We start from the raw sequence: 25028 nt of genomic DNA on the forward strand, positions 1-25028 counted from the left end.
ACTTTAAACACTGATTGTTGTTTTTCCCCTGTGTTTTAGTTTTATTAGTATTTATTTAGTTTGTTTTATTTTTACTTCAAAGGGAGTCAAAATCAAGGAGTGCACACACAGGTATTTAATTACAACTGCTGATTTATTTTGAACGATCACAATCAGCTACATAAAATAGTCAATCATTAACATCAAAATCATTGCATTCTTGTGACTAATTATTTGTTATTAAAGTATAAGACACTGAAAATAGTACAATATTGTTGTTTCTGACAGACATTGTTTCTGTACAGAACATTAATGAACGAAAGTGTTAACTTGAATTATAATGCCATGAAATAAAATATACAACCAAGTTCTTGTACCCACTGTAGATGGTATGGATAGATAAATATAGACACTTCAACAGTCTCTCAGACAGGTAATATGTTTTAAGATAAACCGTTGCTTCAAAGGTACCATAATTCATATTTGGCTGTACTTCAGATGTAAAATTAAGTTGTGTTTCAATATAATAGATCTATAATACATCATTACGGACACCAGTTAAATGACTTGATTGAAGAGACAGTAAAACCAAAAATGTGATGAACACATTTGTTGTCTTGAATGCAAACAACCTGTTTCATGTAAAGTTCAGGATTAGTCTAATCTGAATGATTGACAGGAGAGATGATCAGAGGAACAACATTTTTACCAGCAGCATTAAGAGATGGACTGAAGAATGGATAGAGTTTCTCAGTGAAGGTGCAGCCAGTGAAAGAGTAGAGATGAACTCTGGCCTCCACATCATAAAAGGAGACCAGACCCTCCTCATAATCCACAAACACTCCCACTTTCTGGACCTCCGCTCTTATAGGGAGGAGGACAGCAGGGGAAGCATGAGCAATGTACTCATTTTTATTCCTCAACATAATAGACCAGTAACCACTGTTGGGGGATGCTGTGATTTGTCCTTTCCTGTTGATGGACTCCCTGGCCACTCCTAAATCCCAGCCAGTCTTCCCTTTAACCTGAACCTCATAGTAAAACCTGCCTGAGGAGAAGCTTTGTTTTCCTAAGACAGCTACACTTTTAGAGAATCTTTCTTTGTTGTTTGGGAGCATTTTGATTCTGTCTCCATGACTCACTTGTTTTCCATCCTCAGACAGGATGAGTTCGCAGTGTGTTGTATCAGGGTCCAGAGTCACATCCACTGCATATTGCTGGATCCTCCTCAGCTCAGCATCACACAGCTTCTCCATCTCTTGACTGAGTGTCTTCTCCAGCTGAGCCACAGCTGTTCTCACAGTGCCCACATATGAAGGCTGGAGGACATTGACCTTCGTCCAGTCCTTGGTGGGTGGAGGGGTCTTGATGAATTTGTAGTTCTGGAGGAGGTGGAGGTGGTCTTCAGTGTTTGAGAGCTTCTTCAGCTCAGAGCTTCTCTTCTCTAACTGAGTAATTTCTTGTTGCAGATCTTTGATGAAGCCTTCGGCCTGTTTCTCTGCTGTTTTCTGCTTATCTTCAATCACATCAATGACCTCAGCCTGGCTTCTCTCAATACAGCTTGCCAGAATGGTAAAGACCTTCACACTGTGTGCAATCTCTTTGTCTGCCTCTTCCTTGCTGAGCTCTACTGTGTGTTTGACCTCCTGAATCTTCAGTTTTCTCTCCCTGATCATCTTCTGAACTCCAGCCTCTGTCTTTCCCAGTTCAGCCTTCTTTCCTTTGTATTCCTCTTTCAGAGATACAATGCGATGTGACTTGTGGTCTAACTGAGTGCAGAACTGACAAACACACACGTGGTCAGTCTTACAGAACAACTCCAGAGGTCTGTCATGTGTCTTACACATAACGTCTTCCAGGTTCTTCACAGGGTTGATCAGTTTGTGTCGTTTTAACGCTGTGGCTTTCATGTGAGGCTCCAGGTGAGTCTCACAGTAGGAGGCCTGACACACCAGACAGGACTTCAGAGCCTTCAGTTTGGTCTCAGTACAGACGTCACAGGAGACTTCATCTGGTTTAGCAGGTTCTTGGTTTGTGCTGGACATTTGTTTCAGCTCCATTGACTGTCTGAACTGATCAGCCATCTCAGAGAGAACTTTATTAACAGAGCATTTTGGTCTCCTATAGAAGGTTTCTTGACATAGTGGACACTTACACACATCATTGCTGTCCCAGTGCTGTGTGATGCAGGTTTTGCAGTAGTTGTGTCCACATGGAGTGGTGATTGGATCAGTGAACACATCCAGACAGATGGAACACAGGAACTGCTCTTCAGACAGGAGGCTGCTGGTGGATGCCATTTCTGCACACTGAAAATGAGTGAAAACATGAAATGTTTTTCAATTATAATGCTCTTATATACAAACAAACTTAAAGTATAATGTACCATATGCAAGGCTCATTCCCCTTTAGCTATGCAATACCCATTGTACCCGTCGTCACAGGCGTAAATATGGTATGTGCAGCCAGTGCGCTGCACCGGGGCCTAGACACGCAGGGGGCCCATTAATGAAGGAAGTAGAAGAAAAAACAATGGGCGGCAGATATGCAAAGGCAGTTGAGAACATATTGAAGTAGCTCGGTGGCTGCTGCTTCTATTTCCAGTAGGAGTAGACTACAATTTCAAATTAAAAGTGTATTGTTGATTGAATCCAATAAAAAAGACCCTTGTTTTGAAATGCCCACCGTTCAAAGAGGAAACAGTCAGAGTTCTATTGGCAGGGCCCCTTGACAACTTGACTTGGCTAGTTGGCTTCCTCCACTCAAAACTAACAACACCACGCTTGGGCATAAATCAATGGAATATATAAACACAAGACTTCTCTTTGGTCATCCACCTTACTTTAGCAGGTGAGTTAAGTAATATGCTGGCTACAGTTTCCTACAGAACATATCTAGTACTGGCACTGGATGCATATTCATGCATTGCAGGCCTCATTAATGTAGCCTACTTTGTGTGCTGTTGTACATAGGCGATTTTAAGGGGTGTCCTTGGGTGCACTTGCACCCCCTGACCACCAGGCGTCCATTTTTTTTTCTTTTTACTTTTTTTTGTAATGTAACTTTATTTTATAATTATTAAATAAAACAGTGATCGTGGTTTGTAAAATGTGCGCAAAAAGAGAGGAGGGGCAAGTATTTCTGTTGCTAACTTGGCAGACTCGGCAGGCACTATGGGTGGTCTGTGAGATTAACACCATATAGGCATTTTACAGATTGAGAAAGAACACAAAATTAAACTGCAGCAAATAATTGATCAGTATGCAAGTGCCAAAAACCGGAGGCTGCAGTTCATTGTGTAATAAGGATGATTGCTTGATTGCTTGATGATTAACTTGATGTTTGGCTTTATATGTCTTGTGCTGCCTCTGCCTGCAAAATATAAGTAAATAAATTTGCTCATGGTGTCTAGAAAAAGAAGCACCTGTTTTGCACTTTTTTGGGTTACATTTGGGTAAAAAAGAAACCGCAGAAACCCGTTAAAACAACAGGACAAAACCGCTAAAAAACTATTTTTTTCCCTGCATGCACGCTGGCACGCGCGTGCATGAGGTAATAGAAGTACTCGGTCTGTCTTGCACCCCCTGATAGAAGAGGCTAGAATCGCCTATGCTGTTGTAGATGTGTTTTTGGCTGTTAGTTGGATCATTGAAATGTGTCACCAGTCGCGAGTCGGGGGAGGAGCCTTGGTCAAACTTTCACACTGGGGCCTGGCGGGGGCATGTTACGCCATTGCCCGTCGTCACATGTACATCACCCACACAGAGTTGAGCTTTACCGGTGTATAGCCTGAACTAGCTCACAGTAACGTATCATTTGTGGATTTATAGATATGTTTTGAGAGCACTGACAAACCAGGCATTTCACATGTGCGACAGGCCCCCCATCTATTTTGGACAGGCCCCCCATCCACAGTGCATGCTATTGTGAAGCACACACGGATTGCACAAGTGAACAAAACACACATGATACAGGGGTCATCATTATGGCATCTTATGGACATTTTCATAAATATTTTATTTTTGCCACTGACAGAACAAAGTGGTCAATAATTAATATAAAGTGAATTAATATAAAGTAAACACACTCTAGCCCTAAATGTATACTGCTTATGTGCCAATATGCTAGACAAGCTGATCTACAAGCTCACAAATTATGTGAGCTTGTAGATCAGCTTTGATTTTATTTTTTGTTTCCCTTTTTCAAATGTGTTTGTTTGCTTGCCGTTGTATCAAGGGGTTTCCTGTTTACAGTGTTGCCATGTCTGCTTATTATAAGTGACTGTAAATATTGGTGGTATTGATAGGGTTTGTTTGCTTATTGTCTCCACCAGCCGAAGGCAGGGGGAGAGTATGTTTTCGCCCCTGTCCGTCCGTCCGTCCGTCCGTCTGTCCGTGCGTGCGTGCGTGCGTGCGTGCGTCCGTCCTCCGAGTTTGTGTACAGCTATTCTCCGGCGCCGTTGTCCCGGTCGCTGCCAAAATGAGCACACACACTCCCTGGATGCCAATGCCGAACCTCTGCCCCACATTTTCAAATGGCCCTATTCTAGCGCCACCTTGAGGCCGATGTTTGCAAAACACATTTCTGTACACTACTCCTACAGATTTTGACCAAAAATCACGCAAATCGGTAGACAGTGTCTCTACAGTCATGTGATCGACACGGATCTGTCTGATTGTCCATATTCCATCCTGATTGGCTGATATTGGCTTTCAAAGTTTGTAAGATTGGTCCATTTTGGACAAAATGCCTCAAATCACAAATGCAGAGTGCAATTAACATGAAATCGCGCACACACGTTCCCACTAGGCCGAGGAAGAAATGCCACTTAAAATTTTTGAAATCAGCCTCATGGTGGCGCTATAACAGGTCGATTCGTGGTTTTACCTACCAGTAAGACTCCCTAATCGGGAGATAAGCGACCGTAGGTCTCGCTAGAAGAGGGCCATGTGAGAAATGAGGGGTGGGGTCTCCGCGTTGCCTTGGCGGACGAATAGGTACCGGCCCCGGCTCTCCCGGACGCTCCTAGGCCGAGTTAGGGCATTTTATGTGAGCTGCAGTGGAGGGGGTCCTCCACTGGGGGCGCCACCACTTTTGCATCCGTTCTGGAGTAGCAGGAGTGGGTGGTCCCCGGGAATTCCCCGTGAGCAGCCCCGTGGGGGTGGTCATTTGGTCATTTTTGCACATTTGGTATTTTTTTTACACCTGGGGGTCCCCCAGGGACCTGGGGGTCCCTGGAACTCCGGGGGTCCTTGGAGGTTGTAGTTTGGCAGGTAAGGAGTGTGTGTGCAAAATCTGGCATGGATCGGGGCAACGGTTGCGGAGATATGAGCAGGGCAAAAGTGTGACGTCTGACGTGTGACGGACGGACGGACGGACTGACTGACTGACGCACGGACACCTGGTGGAGCTTTCTGTAGTAAGTGCGACCTACGGTCGCAATAACTCCACCGATCAGTTTCACACTTTGTAAGCGCACTCCCTGGATGCCAATTCAGAACCTCTGCCCCACATTTTTCAAATGGCCCTGTTCTAGCGCCACTATGAGGCCTATGTTTTCAAAACACATTACTGTACACTACTCCTACAGATTTTGTCCAAAAATCACGCAAATCGGTAGACAGTGTCTCTACAGTCATGTGATCGACACAGATCTGTCTGATTGTCCATATTCCATCCTGATTGGCTGATATTGGCTTTCAAAGTTTGTAAGATAAGACAAAATGCCTCAAATCACAAATGCAGAGTGCAATTAACATGAAATCGCGCACACACGTTCCCACTAGGCCGAGGAAAAAATGCCACTTCAAATTTTTGAAATCAGCCTCATGGTGGCACTATAACTATTTGTGGTTTTACCTATAACTCCACCGATCAGTTTCAAACTTTGTAAGCGCAATCCCTATAGGCCAAGGAAAAACCCTTTCCTTGTATTTTTCACATCAGCCTTTTATAGCGCCACCAGGAGGCCGACTTATGTAAGACACATTTTTGGATATTACTCCTTCAGATTTTACCCAAAATTAACACAAATCAGTACACAGTATCTCTACAGTCATATGATCAAGACAGATCTGTCCCATATTAAATATTCAATCCTGATAGGCTAAGATTGGCCTCCAAACTTTGCAGGATTGATCCGTTTCGAACAAAATGCCTCAAATCAAACACAGCGTGCAATTGTAATGAAATTGTGCACGCACAATCGCAAAAGGCCAAGGAAGAAATTACACTACAAAATGTTCAAATCAGCCTCATGGTGGCGCCATGAAAGGTCTAAGATTGGTAAAGAACACATGCCACCCTTTTTACATTGGCCTATTATAGCACCACCAGGACGCGTGGCTGGTGGAGACCTGTGCACGGAAGAGCACTTATTCTAGTTTGGTCTTGATTAATGTTAGACTCCCAGATTAATATGAATTTGTCCGCAGAACCTGATCTGAAAATATTGTGTGCCTAGCAGGGACCCTCATTCAAGATTTGTGGTGTTAAAATGTTTAACAAAAAAAATCAAGATATTTAATATATTCAATGTTCAAAATGGCATCTACAAGCTCACAACGCATCACATTGTGGTCTATTGTGAGCTTGTAGATCTGTTAAGTACAAATAGCTGATGTAAAGTGGTAAAACCTACAGGGTGCTTTAGGGCTTGTTTGCATAGACTTGGCCACTTATTGTTCTTGCTACCTGTATTACACCTGCAGCAGCCTATACTAGGGTGCAAGTGAACAGATATTTAATGAAGTAGCACACAAAGAAACTCCATGGTGCCATACTGGAGAAGGGCCAAGAGGTGAATACTGGCAGGTGGCAGCCCTGAGACTGGCATTAAATGTGGCATCATGGTCCAAGTCTATCCTGTGTTTGGGATTTCAATAATTGGGTCTATACCACTATAGTCAGTGTTTCCATTGCACATTATATGAGCAAAAGGGCCTCTTAGTTGCAGAGGTGTGAGTGGGCACATATGCACATGCTATGTCATATGGTTATTAAAATGATTGCTGGCTTTTCAGAGGACAGTGTTACTTGAGGACAGGAGATCAAGTTAAACTAGTTTTTGTTTGTCACGGCAGCTTCAAATAGTTGTGGTTTCCAGTAAGGTGAACAGGTATTCTATCTTGATGAGGAAGTCTTAGACCATGCGTAGGTGTTATCAGTGTTGCACTGCTCATAGCACGCAGTACCATGGCATACGCCCATAACACGCCCAATACCATGGCATACGCCCATTGTTCAGGAGCTCGTGCACATATCCTGTGATACCCTGAAGAAGACCGAAAAGTTGGTAAATTAAAATAAAAAAGTGTATTGCATTGTGGCCTCAAGCTGTGCGACCTCCTTTCTTTGCAACAAAGAAAAGTGTATCTTCCTGTGGTCAGCACCTTCTCACTGTTGGTGTGCACTCCTGTCCTATTGGTTGTCAGAGCGCACGCACACACACATGCATCGATCAAAAACAATCTTTTACCAAAGCTGCCGAGTGTCACTAGCTACTGTAGTGTGAATTAACATAGTAATGAGCCTGGATGCATGTCAGCAGTCCATTGTGTGTGACCTGCTAAATCCTGTAGAGTAGGTTGACGTGCAAATGACGCCATTAAAATACCGTCCCACCAAAGATAAAATCATGTTATGTAAGAAATGCCTGCGTACAAATACACTTGAGAGTCAAAACATGATGAGAGATCATGATTAATGAAGGGCACCACAGGATTCTATAAGGAATGCAGTGTTACAACTAGTTTGATGGAAGGGCTCCTATAGAGCAGGGTTTCTCAAAGTGGGTGCCGTGGCACCCTAGGGTGCTGTGACGCCAGTCCAGGGGTGCCTCAGGATACTTTGATAATATTTAAAATGTATATGACTTCAGTTTAACCACATAAGGCCTGTCCATTCTCTCTCCGAAACTGAACTTGTCGGAAAGGTCACCCACAAAATGACGTCACTCGGAATGTCTGAAAAGCACGTCGGAAAGTTGGAACTCTCCGACGAAAAAAAAAGTTTGGTTTTAGAGAGAACCGGCCTTTATACTTGGTAAAACGGACCTCAGTTGCCCTGTACTTGGTGCCTTCTTTTTCAGCCGACAGTACACCACGTTTCTTCACCAAAAATAGCAGATCTACAAGCTCACAATGCGTGATGCATTGTGATCAGCTCTTTTTGGTGAATTTTCACCCCAGAATAGGGATGCTGCATGGGCTTTAAGTGGAAGAATGCCAAGTATAAAGGTTATTTTCCATTTGTCCTACTATGGAAACAGATATTCTCTCAAGTTTTCCTAATGACATACTCAGTATGTCATACTTAAGCAATATTACACGAGAGGGTGTGCATTAACGCGGTTATCCTGCACGACAGCCTTTTCGCAGGAACGAGCCGACAGGCGAGTTCCGTAGGAAGGGCTGGATTGCAGGATAACCGTGTTAATGCAGACCCTCGAGTGTAATATTGCGATTATACAACTGTTGTCCTTAAAAAAAACACGTCAACTTTATTTCATTGTAATTAAGATATTAGAAAGGAATTTGTAATTTTTTAATGCCACATTTAGCTACTGTGTCCCTGAAAGTCACATGAAAACCGCTAGCCAGCCGCCTAGTATAGTGTGGGGAGAGAGGAGCGCTTGCTGTCTTTCGTGACCAACGCAGCTGATTTCTTTACTTGATGAGAGACAGTGCAGTAGTGCTCGTTATATGCACGGTTGGAGAGCCTGTTTTCCATTGAGAGCCCGACTACCTGTTGTATAATGTATCTTAAGGGGAATGATTTGCATATTTGACATAAATGTAAGGTATTTTAACAGTGTAATTCAGGGGTGCCGTGGATGAAGAAGTTATTTACAGGGCTGACTTGAGACAAAAATGTTTGAGAACCTCTGTCCTATATGTCATCGAGACACTTGCCTGTCACCAAAATCATGATAACAAATTCTAAGATTAGTAATAAAATTGGCCCGGACATGGACAAGTCTTGCAACAGACATGTTTGATGACCCTTGTACACACTTGATAAAACATACTCCTTTTAAAAAACAATGCTCACAACACGTTGCGTGGTGATTAAGGCTAAAAGGATAACAGAATATTAACCTTATCAAAACTGTACTCACCTGCTGTCTTTGTGCTGAAGTCTTCTCTGCTAACGAGGAGAACCCTGTTGATAGCAGGTTATTGTAGAGAATATGATCTCTGCTGTCACTCTGTGTGGGAACGTTGCACCTTTGATTCTCATTCAGCACATCGTTTAGATTCAAGTCAACATTCTGTTGCACCGTGTCAAAAGTTAACCCTTCCCTGGACTCTTTCACGCTGCATGCAAGTTGTCAAGTGCAGAATTAAAGAACGTATTCATACCAAATAAAGGATGTGTGTATTTGCCTTAATTTTCTTTTCTTCCAATGAGAAGAATAGAAAAGCTTTTTTATTTATTTTTTTATTGTTTTTTGGTGGGGAGCCCATGTTTACCAGTTGCTATGCCCAGGTCTGGGGTTGCCTGAGACACAACATTAATACGTTCTCGCCTCCCCCAACTCCCAAGTAGCCAAACAAACAAGGTTATTTATTTACAAAATAGTAACTACAGTGATTAGGGTGAGTAACATAAAGTTGGTTTCATAAATAAGAACTTGGTGAAAATTGAGGATTAATGAAGCAACAATTAAAAGAGAGCTAAATCAAAATGTATACATAGATTATCGCTTACCTACCAAAAATAAACTACAATATATTACCTCCTTAACATAAACAATAATCAAAAGACTCAACCAGCTCTAAAGCAACTTAACTCCTTCTCAACATAATACTATCAAAGCAAATAACTCATAAGAAACGATAACACAACAGAAATTGGGCCAGTTGGTAGAGGAGGAAGTCTTCTGGTGGGAATTTAGCAACCAGTGTTGCCATGATGTCTTCGTATTGGGCTTGATTCTGAAGTGTAGCCTACACATTAGGAGTTGTTGAAGACCTGTTTCACCAGGCAGGTTGTGTCATTTGTTAAGGTTAAGGAGTGTAATCAACTATAGCCTACCCTATATGTCTAGGGGTAAGAGTAAGAGACACAACAATGGCACGGTGACGGTGGTATCATGAAAAATATCATAATAATATATATCAAGTTTAAATGACATCAATTTACCCCTAAAGTTAGAGATACTCATGATAGACAAGTTGCTAAAACAGATATATGACAGCAGATGTCAGCATAGCCTAAAGTGTTCTCTGGTCCAGGATTCTCTCACAATAGTCTGTCTGTGTTGTGAATCGAGCAGTGCATACTGTAGGCTATCTGTCTGTGTTTTGTGCCTTTCTGTGAGCAGTATTTAATTATGGTTGATAAACCGCGTTGCTTGTTAACATGCCATGGGTTCATACAGTAATAACAGTATGTGCGTTGCGCGCACAGCCTGAAACTCGTGCTGTCCAGCTGCTTTGGGGGAAATGGCACTCCCAGTTGTTTTTGTAACCCCATGTCTTTCATTCTCTACAAGACATTAATATTCTTCTCATGAAAACCTTTCTAGTAAGGGACTCTTGGGACCAAAAAATACAACACATATATTATGAATTAACCACTTCAGCCATTTAAAATATAGTGAAAATGCGGCACGGTGTGATGCGTTGTAAGCTTGTAGATCTGCTATTTAAAGTTCTGATTTATTTATTTGCATATTTATTTATTGTTCTAAATTTCAATGCAGCAACTTTTAAATAATCAATTTTAAGAAAATATCAAAAATAAATTATTTCTTTCATTCTTTAAAGTTTTATTAGTATTACTTTATCACTTAAAAGCGAGTCATCAGGGAGTGCACACACACACACACACACACACACACACACACACACACACACACACACACACACACACACACACACACACACACACACACACACACACACACACACACACACACACACACACACACACACACACAGTTGCACAATAATTACAACTGCTGATTTATTTTTGAAAGATCACATTTTCCTATAATTTATAATCAACTGCATGAAAGAATAAATCTTGACCATCAAAAAGCATTTTCTGTGTTCAATTAACTGTTAGATAGTAATTACATTAAAGAAGAAGACACTGAAAATAAAATATTGTTGTTCTTTCTGACAGACATTATTTCTGTACAGTGAACAAAAGTGTTGAATTGAACTTAAAGGTATATTCAGTGATTGTATTTCATTCAAATAAAAATATAATTGGTACATTTTCCATTCATTCTCCTCACTAGAATGTGTGCTGACCATATAAGGACTTCCACCATGGCCCGTGTCACGAGCATAGCTAGATTCGGTTTTCAGAGGTGGCCAGCCAGTCCTCAACCAATCAGGGTAGAGTATGGCCGTAGTTAAGTTATGATGTTTAGTTATGATGGTCAAAATAAAGGTTTTGAGAACCACAGTCGCTCTGAATTAAGAACGTCTGCTAAATTCCTAGATTGTAAACTACTGAACTCATAAAATGCCACAGTCTTGTAGTAAATCAGTATCATACATATCCTGAAGCTGGAGACGTAGGCCTACCGATATTCAGTGATTGGGTCTAATGATCAAAACGAGAACATTATAATGGTGTAAAAAATCTATAAAACAACTAAACATTTCCATGCTGTAAGGCCAGTAAGGGACAAGATGACCCCCGGCCACTTTCATTATCACTTTCATTATCACTGAATACACCTTTAATCTTAAATGCCATGAAATAAAACATACAATTAAGTAGAAATATAGACCTTTCAACAGTCTCACAGACACGTCATATGTTTTAAGCTAAATACATTAATTAGTATTTAATTTATGTTGCAATCGATCTGTTTAATAATTTGGTAACATAACTGTTAAAGTATTTGATTTGAAGTGACAGTAGACCTTTCATGTACACAGTTGTTGTTTTGGATGCAAATTAACCCTTTTCATTCAAAGCTGAGGATTAGTCTAGTCTGTATGATTGACAGGAGAGATGATCAGAGGAGCAGAGTTTTTACCACCATGGTTAAGAAAGGGACTGAAGTATGGGTAGAGTTTCTCAGTGAAGGTGCAGCCAGTGAAAGAGTAGAGATGAACTCTGGCCTCCACATCATAAAAGGATACCAGACCCTCCTCATAATCCACAAACACTCCAACTTTCTGGACCTCCTCTCTTACAGGGAGGAGGAGAGCAGGGTGAGCACAAGCCTTGTACTCATTTCCATTCCTCAGCCATATAGTCCAGTAACCATTGTTGGGGCCCAGTGCAATGTTTCCCTTCCTGTTGATGGACTCTCTGGCCAGTCCTACATCCCAGTCAGTCTTCCCTTTAACCTGAACCTCATAGTAAAACCTCCCTGAGGAGAAGCTTTGTTTTCCTAAGACACTAGCACAATGAGTGAATCTCCTTGTGTTGTTTGGGAGATCCTTCTTTACCTTTCCTGGCTTTCCACAACTGACTTGTTTTCCATCATCAGACAGGATGAGGCTGGGATTTGCTGTATCAGGGTCCAGAGTTACATCCGCTGCATATTGCTGGACGCTACTCAGCTCAGCATCACGCAGCTTCTCCATCTCTTGACTGAGTGTCTTCTCCAACTGGGCCACAGCTGTCCTCACAGTGCCCACATATGAAGATTGATGGACATTGATCTTTGTCCAGCCCTTGGTGGGTATAGAGGTCTTGGTGGATGTGAAGTTCTGGAGGAGGTGGAGGTGGTCTTCAGTGAGTGAAAGCTGCTTCAGCTCAGAGCTTCTTTTCTCCAACTGAGTGATTTCCTGTTGCAGCTCTTCAATGAAACCTTCAGCCTGTTTCTCTGTTGTTTTCTGCTTCTCTTCAATCACATCAATGACCTCAGCCTGGCTTCTCTCAATACAGCTCGCTAGAGCAGTGAAGACCTGCACACTGTCTGCTATCTCTCTGTCTGCATCTTCCTTGCTGAGCGCTACTGTGTGTTTAACCTCCTGAATCTTCACTTGCCTCTCTTGTATCATCTTCTGAACTCTAGCCTCTGTCTTTCCCAGTTTATTCATCTTTCTATCATATTCCTCTTTCAGAGATACAATGTGATGTGACTTGTGGTATGACTGAGTGCAGAACTGACAAACACACACGTGGTCAGTCTTACAGAACAGCACCAGAGGTCTGTCATGTGTCTTACACATAATGTCTTCCCGGTTCTTCACAGGGTCGATTAGTTTGTGTCGTTTTAACGCTGTGGCTCTCAGGTGAGGCTCCAGGTGAGTCTCACAGTAGGACGCCAGACACACCAGACAGGACTTCAGAGCTTTGACCTTGGTCTCAATACAGAAATCACATGAGACTTCATCTGGTTTAGCAGGTTCTTGGCTTATGTTGGAGGATTTTTGTAGCTCCTTTGTCTTCATGAACTGATCAGCCATCTCAGAGAGGACTTTATTAACAGAGCATTTTGGTCTCATATTGAAGGTTTCTTGACATAGTGGACACTTACACTCATCAGTGTTGTCCCAGTGCTGTGTGATGCAGGTTTTGCAGTAGTTGTGTCCACATGGAGTGGTGATTGGATCAGTGAACACATCCAGACAGATGGGACACAGGAACTGCTCTTCAGACAGGAAGCTGCTGGCGGACGCCATTTCTACACTCTGAAAATAAAAGTGAAAACATGAAATGTTCAATTATAATGCTCTTTATACTGACAAAGTTAATGTTTACCAACCACACTTGCAATTTACAATTGCATCTTTCTAGTTTGTGTTTGACACGGTAGCTTCAATAGCTGTGGTTTCCAGTAACACCTGCTTCTAATGATATCAACGCACTTAATGCGAAATATTCACGTGCTTTCAGACTCTTCAATGCAGAAAGTATCCAGGATACTTGGATATCCAGTATCCATTAACTCACCAATGCAGAGATATTAGTAGTAAAATGACGACATCTAGTGGTCAACCTCAGAGGAGCGCAAAAATAAAACCTGAGGTGAAGCCCAGCCTCGAACCAGATGCCAAGATGCCAAGTATGCTCTGTTCCCCGGTGTAACGCCCCACGCCACAGACCCCGACGGAGCGGCGCGGTATTGGGCGCCGATGACCCCCGTGAGTCGCCACCGAGGCGAGCGCTAGCGAGCCGAGTTGCCGCGGCGAGCGGTGGGAACGGCGCCCAATCCCACTCAGCCGCGTTACCGAGTTATGTGCCGTTATGGACAGAATAGTAAATATTCAGTCCCTCACTATCAACATCTACCCCACTATCCACGTCATAGATAAATGCACAAAAAAGGAGTCACTTCATCCGTTCATTAGCTCAGTCAGTAGAGCACGGATGCAACAAACCCACGGTTTGGGTTCGATTCCCCTGAGGGGAATAATATTCAAGGCGAGAGATATCGGCGCATGCGTACTTCAAAGTAGAATAGAATAGAATAGAATAGAATAGAATAGAATAGAATATAGAATAGAAACATAAATCTACATGAGATTAATGAAGTGCACCACAGGATTTTATTGAATGCAGTGTTACAACTATATGCAAGGCCTCCTAGAGCATGTCATCCTTACACTTCACAAGTGATCAAAATCATTCAAACTGATTCTTAAAAGATTACATTGTGCATAATGAAGAAAAAAGAAAATAATAATAAATGTCCCACAGACATGCAAAGGTTTTGCAGCGGACTTGAAATATTGACATCTGAACACACATGATAAAACATGCTCCATGCTTTTAAAAAACAACACTCACAACACATCGCATTACTATTCAAAAATAGCAGATATTCCAAGTATAATCCCTTTGATGGTTCTCTCAACCAAATGGTAGAGCACATTTTAAGTCCATATTTCTGCATAACACAATGCAATAAAAATAAATCTAATAATGGTCAAATATTTTTTGAAAAGATGCACTACCAAACGGTAGATATGTCAGTTGATGGTAAAGGTAGTGGAAGTAAAACTAAAGTATTAAAAACATACTATTTACTATGATTAATTACAACTTCTAGTAATTCCTTATTGCTATTATGATACATTGAATGTTTTTTTTTCTTCATTATAATATATGCTAAAATAGTTCTATAAGTAAGATTTTATTCTTGTTTAAAAAATATGCTCTACCAAATGGTTGAGATGTCTGTTAGTGGTAAAAGAGTAGTGTCTAATCAACATACACAGTACACCTGTTCACCTATTCAACCCTAATTATCAAAGTTCAACATATTCTCTAAAGTTCATCATCTGTCATTTGTTTTGTCACTAATATATCAAGAAAATTAAACAATAGTTTTGAATTTGCTGTTAGCCAATCTTCAGATATGTCCCTAAAATACATGCAAATTGGTCATTTTTGTGCCTATAATGCCTAATTTGCATATTTAAAAATATAATTTCAGAAAATATTTGTTTTAACTCATTCCCCGCCTCCCCCGATAGTCCCGAGAAAATCCCAATGTCGCTCCCCGCCAGGCCCGATAGTCCCGAGAATTAGCTTTTATATAATGTAATGTTTAATTACATTCTCCCCTTGCTCGTGACAAATTCTGAGCCTTTTATCTTAAAGGGAACCTAAAATATCACACATCAAAGTAAGTGTGTTTGAAAAAAAGACTGTAATAATGTACAAATTGCAATACAAATGTATAAATCTCCCCAACCACAGTTAATTGGCAAAAGACGCATTTGAGCTCAAAAGGCTGGCAGCCGAAAAAAAAGAGAAGAAAAAAACAGCTGTGTGTGTGTGTGTGTGTGTGTGTGTGTGTGTGTGTGTGTGTGTGTGTGTGTGTGTGTGTGTGTGTGTGCACATCTCTTAGCTGGCTGGTGGTCCACGACCACTGTCTGTTTCAGTGGTCCCCCTGTCCTAATCAGCACACAGTCCCATAAAGAAATAGTGCTATCAGAGTCTCTGATTCAGAGATCTGTCTCTCTCTCTCTCTCTCTCTCAAGACACAAAAAAATTATCGCCAATTCGCCATATAAATGCTTCTAAAACATACCTGAGAATGATGATGGTTGATTAGTATCCACAGGTTACTGTATAATCCATATATCCAGGCTATAATATATTGTTTTGTAATGGTCCACAAGCAGCCAAGCAGGCCATTGTCAACAGGCGGTCCTTTGCAAAAGGGGGTCCCTGGGGGGTCCGCGGGCTCAACGCTTCGCTCAGCAGAGCAGTGGGAACACGATAATCAACTCTTACAAAATCAATCAATAAAACTGCCCGATTACATAAAGTTCACACGACGCGATCCAGTTGATTCAGAGACAAGTGAAGTGGTCCCTGAAAGGGGGTCCGTCCTCTCACTACCCTGCCTGGTCTCCAGCCAACACTTCTCAAGGGTGGTGGTCGTGGACCACCACCAAAACTCCCACGCTCCCCCACCACGCTCCTCCAAAAAAGCAAGAGATCAACTAGTGTTGATTACTAACGAGCAAAGACGCAGAGGAGCTGTTTAGCAGGGCAGTGCAGAGGATTTTTTTAGGGGCAGGGGGAGACATTTTTCTAACATGTCCTAGAATGTGAAAATAGCAGATCTACAAGCTCTACAAGCTCTCAATGTGTCACAGAGCGATGTGTTGAGCTTGTAGAGCATGTAGATCTGCTATTTTCACATTCTAGGACATGTTAGAAAAAAGACTCATGCCCCCTTTGATGTCTATTTGTGTGTGTGCACCTGTACAGATCAAAACCCATCCGAGACCGAAAACAGACACATAGAGACAGAGAGAAAGCGCCCCCAAGTGGGGGCTCACATAAATGCTCACATAAATACTGCAATATACAGTAGTATATATGTGAAATTGCTGAGTGTATGGTCAGACATAGCCAATAAAAATATGTTTCTCTGCATTTTTCTAAACAGAAAATAAAAAAAAAAGAAATCCTATTACATAATTACATTAGTACACTTATCTGATAATGCCTGAAGCCATAAAGACAAATATCAAGTGAGTTATCCACTTGAAAAGCGATCGATCACAAAAAGGTCAATATTTCCAGTTGTTTCAATTATAGCTGGATTTTGGTCAAAAATGGCTATTTTGAGATGGCTGCAACTATAGAAAAAAAAGCTTTTTATTTATTTGTTTTATTTTTTGGTGAGACTAGAGGTGGTCCTGTTTCAATTCAGGTCCTGTATGACACAAAATACAGAATACAGAATTTAGGAAAAATGTCAATATAAAAAAAATATATCAATTTTTTCATTAAACAAAATGGCAGGGGAGCCAAACAGTCAATGTTAAAATGGCGGCCAATGAGTTAATGTAAGTAATCAACTGGAGAAGTTTCATTTTGATAGCTATCAGTTAAAAATGTTACCCTATTAAATGCGCCATAACATTAACGTACATCTCTACCGTTTGGTAGAGGCTTATATTTTAATAACTGGGGGTGTATTGTAAAACGAAAATTGCCTAAAGGGAATAGAAAATGCTAAGAAATAATGTTTTGACAGTTTTCTTCTTGGTGCGACCTTCAAAGGGATAAAAAAGGTTAGTTATAGGTTGGTTAATGCATGTTTTGTAATGAGTAGTTGGAGTAGTTCCAATTTTCATTACTCATTATTTGAATTTTTAAGTTACTAATTACTTTGTAGATTTTGATTATTATTACAAAACATACAGTAACCACTTGAGCCATTTCAGCCATTTGAAAATAGTCAATATACACACTTGAGATTGTAGATCTGCTATTTTCTAAACATTTTCATTTTATACCTTTTTAAAAAGTTGTGAAATGGGACCTTCTGCATAATGACTACTTTATACTTTTGGCACTTCTTTTATACCGTACTTGTACGTATTTGTACTTTTACTCAAGTAAACGTTCAATTCCTTTTACTTGTAACAGAGTGTTTCTACATTGCCGTATTGCTACTTTAAAGTGATCCCTGAATATTAAGCCATGTAGGCCTTGATATGTTATAATAACCCTCTTTAACCAAAAGATACTATTTAAAACACTTGCAATATGTTCCTTTGAGAGAAAAAAAGTTATATCTTCAACCCATGGGGGGAGCCATTGCACTGTTCGTTGCATGCAGTGATGACGTAGACAATGCATTTTGGCTGGTCGGGCCCATAGGGTTAATATGGAACGTCAAAACAACGTTCTCTTTACAATATTTAAAACATTGTCTTGAAGCTCAGATTAACTGTAGTTAGTAGTGTGGTGCTTTTCTGTTCTGTTCATATCAAGTAGGATGTTTTGCTGTGCCTGTAAGTGTTTAATTCAACATCTAAAACTTGTTTACACCGCCATTTTAAATGGGCCCGTCCAGCCAAAATGCATTGCCTACGTCATCACTGCATGCGACGAACAGTGCAATGGCTCCCCCCATGGGTTGAAGATATAACTTTTTTTCTCTCAAAGGAATATATAGCAAGTGTTTTAAATAGTATATTTTGGTTAAAGAGGGTTATTATAACATATCAAAGCCTACATGGCTTAATATTCAGGGATCACTTTAACTTTTTCCACCGCTGCCAGTAAAGTTTTCAATGACTGTATTTGTAGTTTAAAAAAGTGCAATATTTGCCTTTAGGGCACGGCCACACCACACTTGTATTCTGCCTATGAGGGCGATTCTGCCATAACATGAAGTATGATATATATATAGGCCTACAGTATATATTCACATCAAGTTCAAGTGCTTTGAAATGACAGTACAGTACTTAGTAGTAAATGTATTTAGTTATTTCTCTTAGACTTAGAATCTGTCTCACAGAAATACTGTGTAATTTCAGGTATTTTTGTTATGTACTGTGTACTGAAAACCGTATCAATACTGTACTCACCTGTCTGTGCTTAAGTCTTCTCTGTTAATGAGGAGAATGTTGTTGATAGAAGGTTAGAGAATATGATCTCTGCTGTCACTCTGTGTAAGCCTTTCACTTCTCATATACTGTACATACGGCACATTCAAGACGTCATTAGCGCTGCTGTGCCAAAAGTTAACCCTTCCCTGGACTCTTTCACACTTATGCAAGTTGATAATGTGCAGACTAAAAACATGAATTCATACCAAATTTTACCTTTATAGTCTACTTTTCTTTCAAATGTTCAAATATTAAGCGAGAATAGCTGAAGAGATGTTAATTTTCCTCTGAGATCATACTTGAGTAGCACTTTAAAGTTTAAACATTGATTATTTTTTCTTTTTTTTTCTCCAATCTGTTATCATCAACTTTGTTTCCGATCAAGGCCTCTGTAACTAATATATAGTTTTATAGCATAGTCATGTTGTTTGCCCTGTAAGCTGCTAAATGTCACAGGATTTATATCAGAGGGCCCATTTGTGGGTCACATACCCATTGTTTTGTGTCATTATGAGTAAATATCCCTTTGTCCCTGTAATCATGATTTCAAAAGATTGAAAAATATGATTTTTCATAATAAAACAAGTCAAATAATCTGGATATCCAAAAAAATAAAAGAAACAGAATTTCATAAATGTACCAGCTCACAATGTGTCACGCTGCAACAACATTTTGTGAGCTTGTAGATCGGCTATTTGTCAGCTTTTTTTGCTAACACCAAAAGCGTCAGCAGGTTTCTAACACAATGCAAGGGTTAATTAATACTGCTAATTCAAACAATGCAAACATAGAATAAATACATACATAATTGAATTAGAAGAAAACTAGCAAAATGTGTCAGGCCTTTACTATTGTTAATATCAATAATAAAGGCAAGGTATATTAAAGGGGGGCTGTCATCTAAAGGGTTACTGTCACTTTAAGAATCATCTTAAAAAACAAGTTAATATTTTTATTATGTCATTGTGGGGATGCGCAATTATAAGCCAATCAAATTAATTGTCTGTATAGCCTGACTGTATGACTACTTACTGTACTGGACAGCTGTTGTTGGGGGTGAGGGGCAGATTACACTGTGACATGAGCTTCAGACTGTTTCAGACCGTTTTCAGAGAAGCTCATGTCACAGTGTAATCTGCCCCTCAGCCCCTTTAGGTGACATTACCCCTTTAGGAAAACAGTGTTTTGCTGCAAACAATTATGCAATAAGGACTCACATAACCTTTAAAATGTAGACAGAACTTGACCAAGTTTCTTGAGCGGTAGCTAGGCTACACATTGGTCACACTGGTCAGATGATTTGTGGTTTGTCAGAAATGTACAGTTTTTGCTAAGAGAGAGAGAGAGAGAGAGAGAGAGAGAGAGAGAGAGAGAGAGAGAGAGAGAGAGAGAGAGAGAGAGAGAGAGAGAGTGCTAGGCAGGTAATGTCTCACTCATTCGTGGCTGTCGGAAAGGCCAGTGGTTCTGATATAGGTATGGGAGATTATTAATGATGGGCTGATATGGCAGCTGTCCAGTAGATTAGTGGGCTGGCTTTTCCATTACAGATAACAAGCCCCTGATGTGCTGTGAAACTGTTCAAAGGGGAACTGTTGAAAAGGCTGCCCATGTTTCCACACAGAACTGAAAGAAGAACTCTGTGGAGTGTGGACACCAAGACGGAAATAGAAAAACTCCCGGTTTACTTCCTGCATCTGTGTGACGTGGGCGGACGTCTTTTTGGGAGACGGGGAGCAGTTTGGAGTATATCCAATGGGAGAGTGAACAGGAACACAGCTTCTGAATCATTCTTTAGCTCCATGGTCACTGATCTAAATATTAGACCCAATTGTCACAAGCCATTCGCAAAAGTTATACTAAAATGGCTTTTCTCAGAGAGACGATTCGCTACCCCAGCAACATCCTCTTGTGGGATCTAGCACCACTGAACATAGGTCGCGTGCAAGATTTATTTCAGATGCCAGCACCCACTTATAAGCAGTGTTGGGTGTAACGGCGCTATAACTAACAACGTTACGTAGCGCTGTTAGGTTTGGTGGTAGGGAGTAACTTAACAAGTTACTTCTGCAATTTAGTAGGATCGTTACCAGTTACATTTCCCAAAAAATAGCGGCGTTAATTAGGTATTTAAGACCTATAATTCCCTGTTTTTTCTGTTGCCACAAAGGCAAAATAAATCTATCTGACACATTTGCGCTGTTTCCTGAATGAGCTCTTCTCTCTCTGTCATAGAAGGAGCCTGAAGAGGCATGCATGCACGCATCATGGCCCGCATTTTTACACGGAAAAATGTGACCGACCAGAAATGTGTTGCCAGCCTGTGGTGGTTGCGTAGTCATTCTACAGTTTACGACAGGCTACGAAATTTGGTGTAACTTGGGGTTACTTGCGGTCATCTGACTATTAGCGAGTCAAGAAGAACTTTTTGCGTGTCTTGTTTACTTTAATTTACATGGCAGGGATTGAGTAAGGCTGTGGAAGGATTCACACTATCTTGGGATTTACTTGGTGAAAGGAATAAAGGATAGATCTTTGATTTGATTTGATTTGGCTGATCCTGGGACTTCCTCCCTGCACAAACACAACCTTAAAGAGCCATCTCTCTCCTGTACAAGATCTCTACAAAGGCTTAATCAATTGTCCCAAAAGCTGTTTCTAAACACAGACGCCCCCTAACTCTCAGCACAGGAACGAGCCGCTCAGGTATGCATGTTAAACCATCTGCAATTGCAACAACTGTAATTGCAATTCAACTCAAAGGAGCCTTATGGGCATGAAACCCTACGTTTACATTGCCAAAGCAAGTGTCAGAATATAATAAAATAAAATAAAAACTGTTGAAAATGGGGAAGGTGACAGGGTACGGCACTGTGTAAACAATGCTATGTCACATTGCGTTGTTATACATGTTATATACAGGGTACGTTTTTTTGCGTGCAGAGTCCCGGTTTGGTGTTTGTCCTATTTCTCAAGATATTGGTTGGCAAGGGGACCCAGATATCACAACCATAGAGGGAGATGGGTTCAAAGACAGAGTCTAATATCTTTAACCAGATTTTTATTGGGATGTCTTGCTTAACATACCCCAGATGACAGTATAGCCTAAAGTTTTCTCAGGTCCAGGGACTGGCTCCAGTCCCTTCCAGATGGCATCAAAATGTGACCATGTCTTGTGTACTGAGATGTATGGATTGATTGAATACTGTATTAGTCAGAAATGTAAACAGCATGTGGTACAGTCAGACATTAAGGCTAAATGGAAAACACAAACAAAACCCTTGTCAATCCTGAATTCATACAGTATGTCTATGTGCTGAGGTCTTTTCTATTAATGAGGAGAATCCTGTTGATAGGTTATTGTAGAGAATATGATCTCTGCTGTCAATCTGTGTGAGACTGTTTCACCTTTGATTGATTGATCCTCATTCAGCACATGTTTAGATTCAACCACGTCAAAAGTTAACCCTCTCTTTCACACTGTGTGCAGTTTGACAAGTGTAGAATAAAAATGTTAATTCATATTTACATTTATATATTTGAGTTTTCTTATTATATTCGTTTCCCATGAGAAGAATAGATAGTATTTGTTATTTTTCCTCTGTTATCATACTTTAATCATTGATTGTTTTTCCCTCGATGTGTTTATAGTTGTGCGATGGTTTTATTAGTATTCATTTTTGTATTATTATTTCACTTCAAAGGGAGTCAAAATCAAGGAGTGCACACAAAGTGCTGATTTATTTTGAAGGATCACAATCAGCTACATAAGATAGTCAATCATTAACATCAAAATCATTGTATTATTGTGTCTAGTTAATTGGTATAGAGTAATTACATTAAAGTGTAAGACAATGAAAATACAATATAGTTGTTCCTGACACACATTATTTCTATACAGAACATTAATGACTAAAGTGTTTAACTGAACTTGAACTATAATGCCATGAAATAAAATATACAACCAAGTTATTGTACCAAAGTAGAAATGTAGACATTTCAACACTCTCTCAGACAGGTAATTATGTGTTAAGATAAACCCTTGCTTCAAAGGAGAACTCTATTCACCATAATTAGTATTTTTTTGGCTGTACTTCAGATGTAAAATTACGTTTTTGTGTTTATTAAGTTGTTGCTTTTCAATATAATAGATCTAATACATCATTACGGACACCAGTTAAATGACTTGATTGAAGAGACAGTAACACCAAAACTCTGATGAACACATTTGTTGTCTTGAATGCAAATAAAGTTTCATGTAAAGTTCAGGATTAGTCTAATCTGAGTGATTGGCAGGAGAGATGATCAGAGGGGAAGAGTTTTTACCACCATTATTATTACAGGGACTGAAGTATGGATAGAGTTTCTCAGTGAATGTACAGTCAGTGAAAGAGTAGAGATGAACTCTGGCCTCCACATCATAAAAGGAGACCAGACCCTCCTCATAATCCACAAACACTCCCACTTTCTGGACCTCCTCTCTTACAGGGAGGAGGACGGTGCTGATAGCATGAGCCTTGTACTCATTTCCATTCCTCAACACGATAGACCAGTAACCATTGTCAGGGTTTGATATGATTTGTCCATTTCTCTTAATGGACTCTCTGGCCACTCCTAGATCCCAGGCAGTCTTCCCTTTAACCTGAACCTCATAGTAAAACCTTCCTGAGGAGAAGCTTTGTTTTCCTAAGACACAGGGACATGAAGAGAATCTCTTAGTGTTTTCTGGGAGATTCTTCTTTACGTCTCCATGTATCACTTGTTTTCCATCATCAGACAGGATGAGTTTGCAGTATGCTGTATCAGGGTCCAGAGTTACATCCACTGCATATTGCTGGAGCTGCCTCAACACATCCCACAGCTTCTTCATCTCTTTACTGATTGTCTTCTCCAGCTGAGCCACAGCTGTCCTCACAGTGCCCACATATGAAGGCTGATGGACATTGACCTTCCTCCAGTCCTTGGTGGGTGGAGGGGTCTTGATGGACATATAGTTCTTGAGGAGGCGGAGGTGGTCTTTAGTGAGTGAGAGCTGCTTCAGCTCAGAGCTTTTCTTTTCTAACTGAGTGATTTCCTGTTGCAGCTCTTTAATGAAACATTCAGCCTGTTTCTCTGTTGTTTTCTGCTTCTCTTCAATCACATCAATGACCTCAGCCTGGCTTCTCTCAAGACAGCTCGCTAGAGTGGTGAAGACCTTCACACTGTCTGCTATCTCTCTGTCTGCATCTTTCTTGCTGAGCTCTACTGAGTGTTTAACCTCCTGAATCTTAATTTTTCTTTCCACCATCATCTTCTGAACTTCAGCATCTGTCTTTCCCAGTTCAGCCTTCTTTACTTCGTATTCCTCTTTCAGGGATACAATGTGATGTGACTTGTGGTCTGACTGAGTGCAGAACTGACAAACACACATGTGGTCAGTCTTACAGAACAGCTCCAGAGGTCTGTCATGTTTCTTACACATAACGTCATCCAGGTTCTTCACAGGGTCGATTAGTTTGTGCCGTTTTAACGCTGTGGCTCTCAGGTGAGGCTCCAGGTGAGTCTCACAGTAGGAGGCCAGACACGCCAGGCAGGACTTCAGAGCCTTCAGTTTGGTCTCAGTACAGACGTCACAGGAGACTTCATCTGGTTTAGCAGGTTCTTGGTTTGTGCTGGACATTTGTTTCAGCTCCATTGATTGTCTGAACTGATCAGCCATCTCAGAGAGAACTTTATTAACAGAGCATTTTGGTCTCCTATAGAAGGTTTCTTGACATAGTGGACACTTACACACATCATTGCTGTCCCAGTGCTGTGTGATGCAGGTTTTGCAGTAGTTGTGTCCACATGGAGTGGTGATTGGATCAGTGAACACATCCAGACAGATGGAACACAGGAACTGCTCTTCAGACAGGAGGCTGCTGGCGGATGCCATTTCGATACACTGAAAACAAGTGAAAACATGAAATGTTTTTCAATTATAATGATCTTATATACAAACAAACGTAAGTATAATGTACCATATGCAAGGCTCATTCCCCTTTAGCTATGCAATACCCGTTGTACCCGTCGTCCCATGTACATCACCCACACAGAGCTGAGCCTCTCGAGTGTATACTGTAGCCTGAACTAGCTCGCAGTAACGTGTAATTTGTGGATTTATAGATATGTTTTGAGAGAAGCACTGATACTTCCAACTTCCAACCAGGCATTTCACAGGTACGACAGGCCCTAGTGCAGGCTATTTGGGACAGGCCCCCCACCCACAGTGCATGCTATTGTGAA

The 25028-nt window shown here is 40.7% G+C and overlaps 1 protein-coding gene across 1 annotated transcript; it reads right to left on the bottom strand.

Moving 5' to 3' along the window:
- Positions 1–638: 638 nt before the first annotated feature.
- Positions 639–24678, bottom strand: LOC308282632 (uncharacterized protein; the record flags this gene model as incomplete). Its single annotated transcript, XM_080723017.1, has 3 exons — positions 639–2288; positions 13080–13259; positions 23053–24678. 3 exons carry the CDS (start codon positions 24676–24678, stop codon positions 639–641), a joined length of 3456 nt encoding a protein of 1151 aa, XP_080579143.1.
- Between the last annotated feature and the right edge of the window lie 350 nt (positions 24679–25028).

Source organism: Nannobrachium achirus (assembly GCF_963921795.1).
Source record: "Nannobrachium achirus genome assembly, chromosome: 4".
NCBI lineage: Eukaryota > Metazoa > Chordata > Actinopteri > Myctophiformes > Myctophidae > Nannobrachium > Nannobrachium achirus.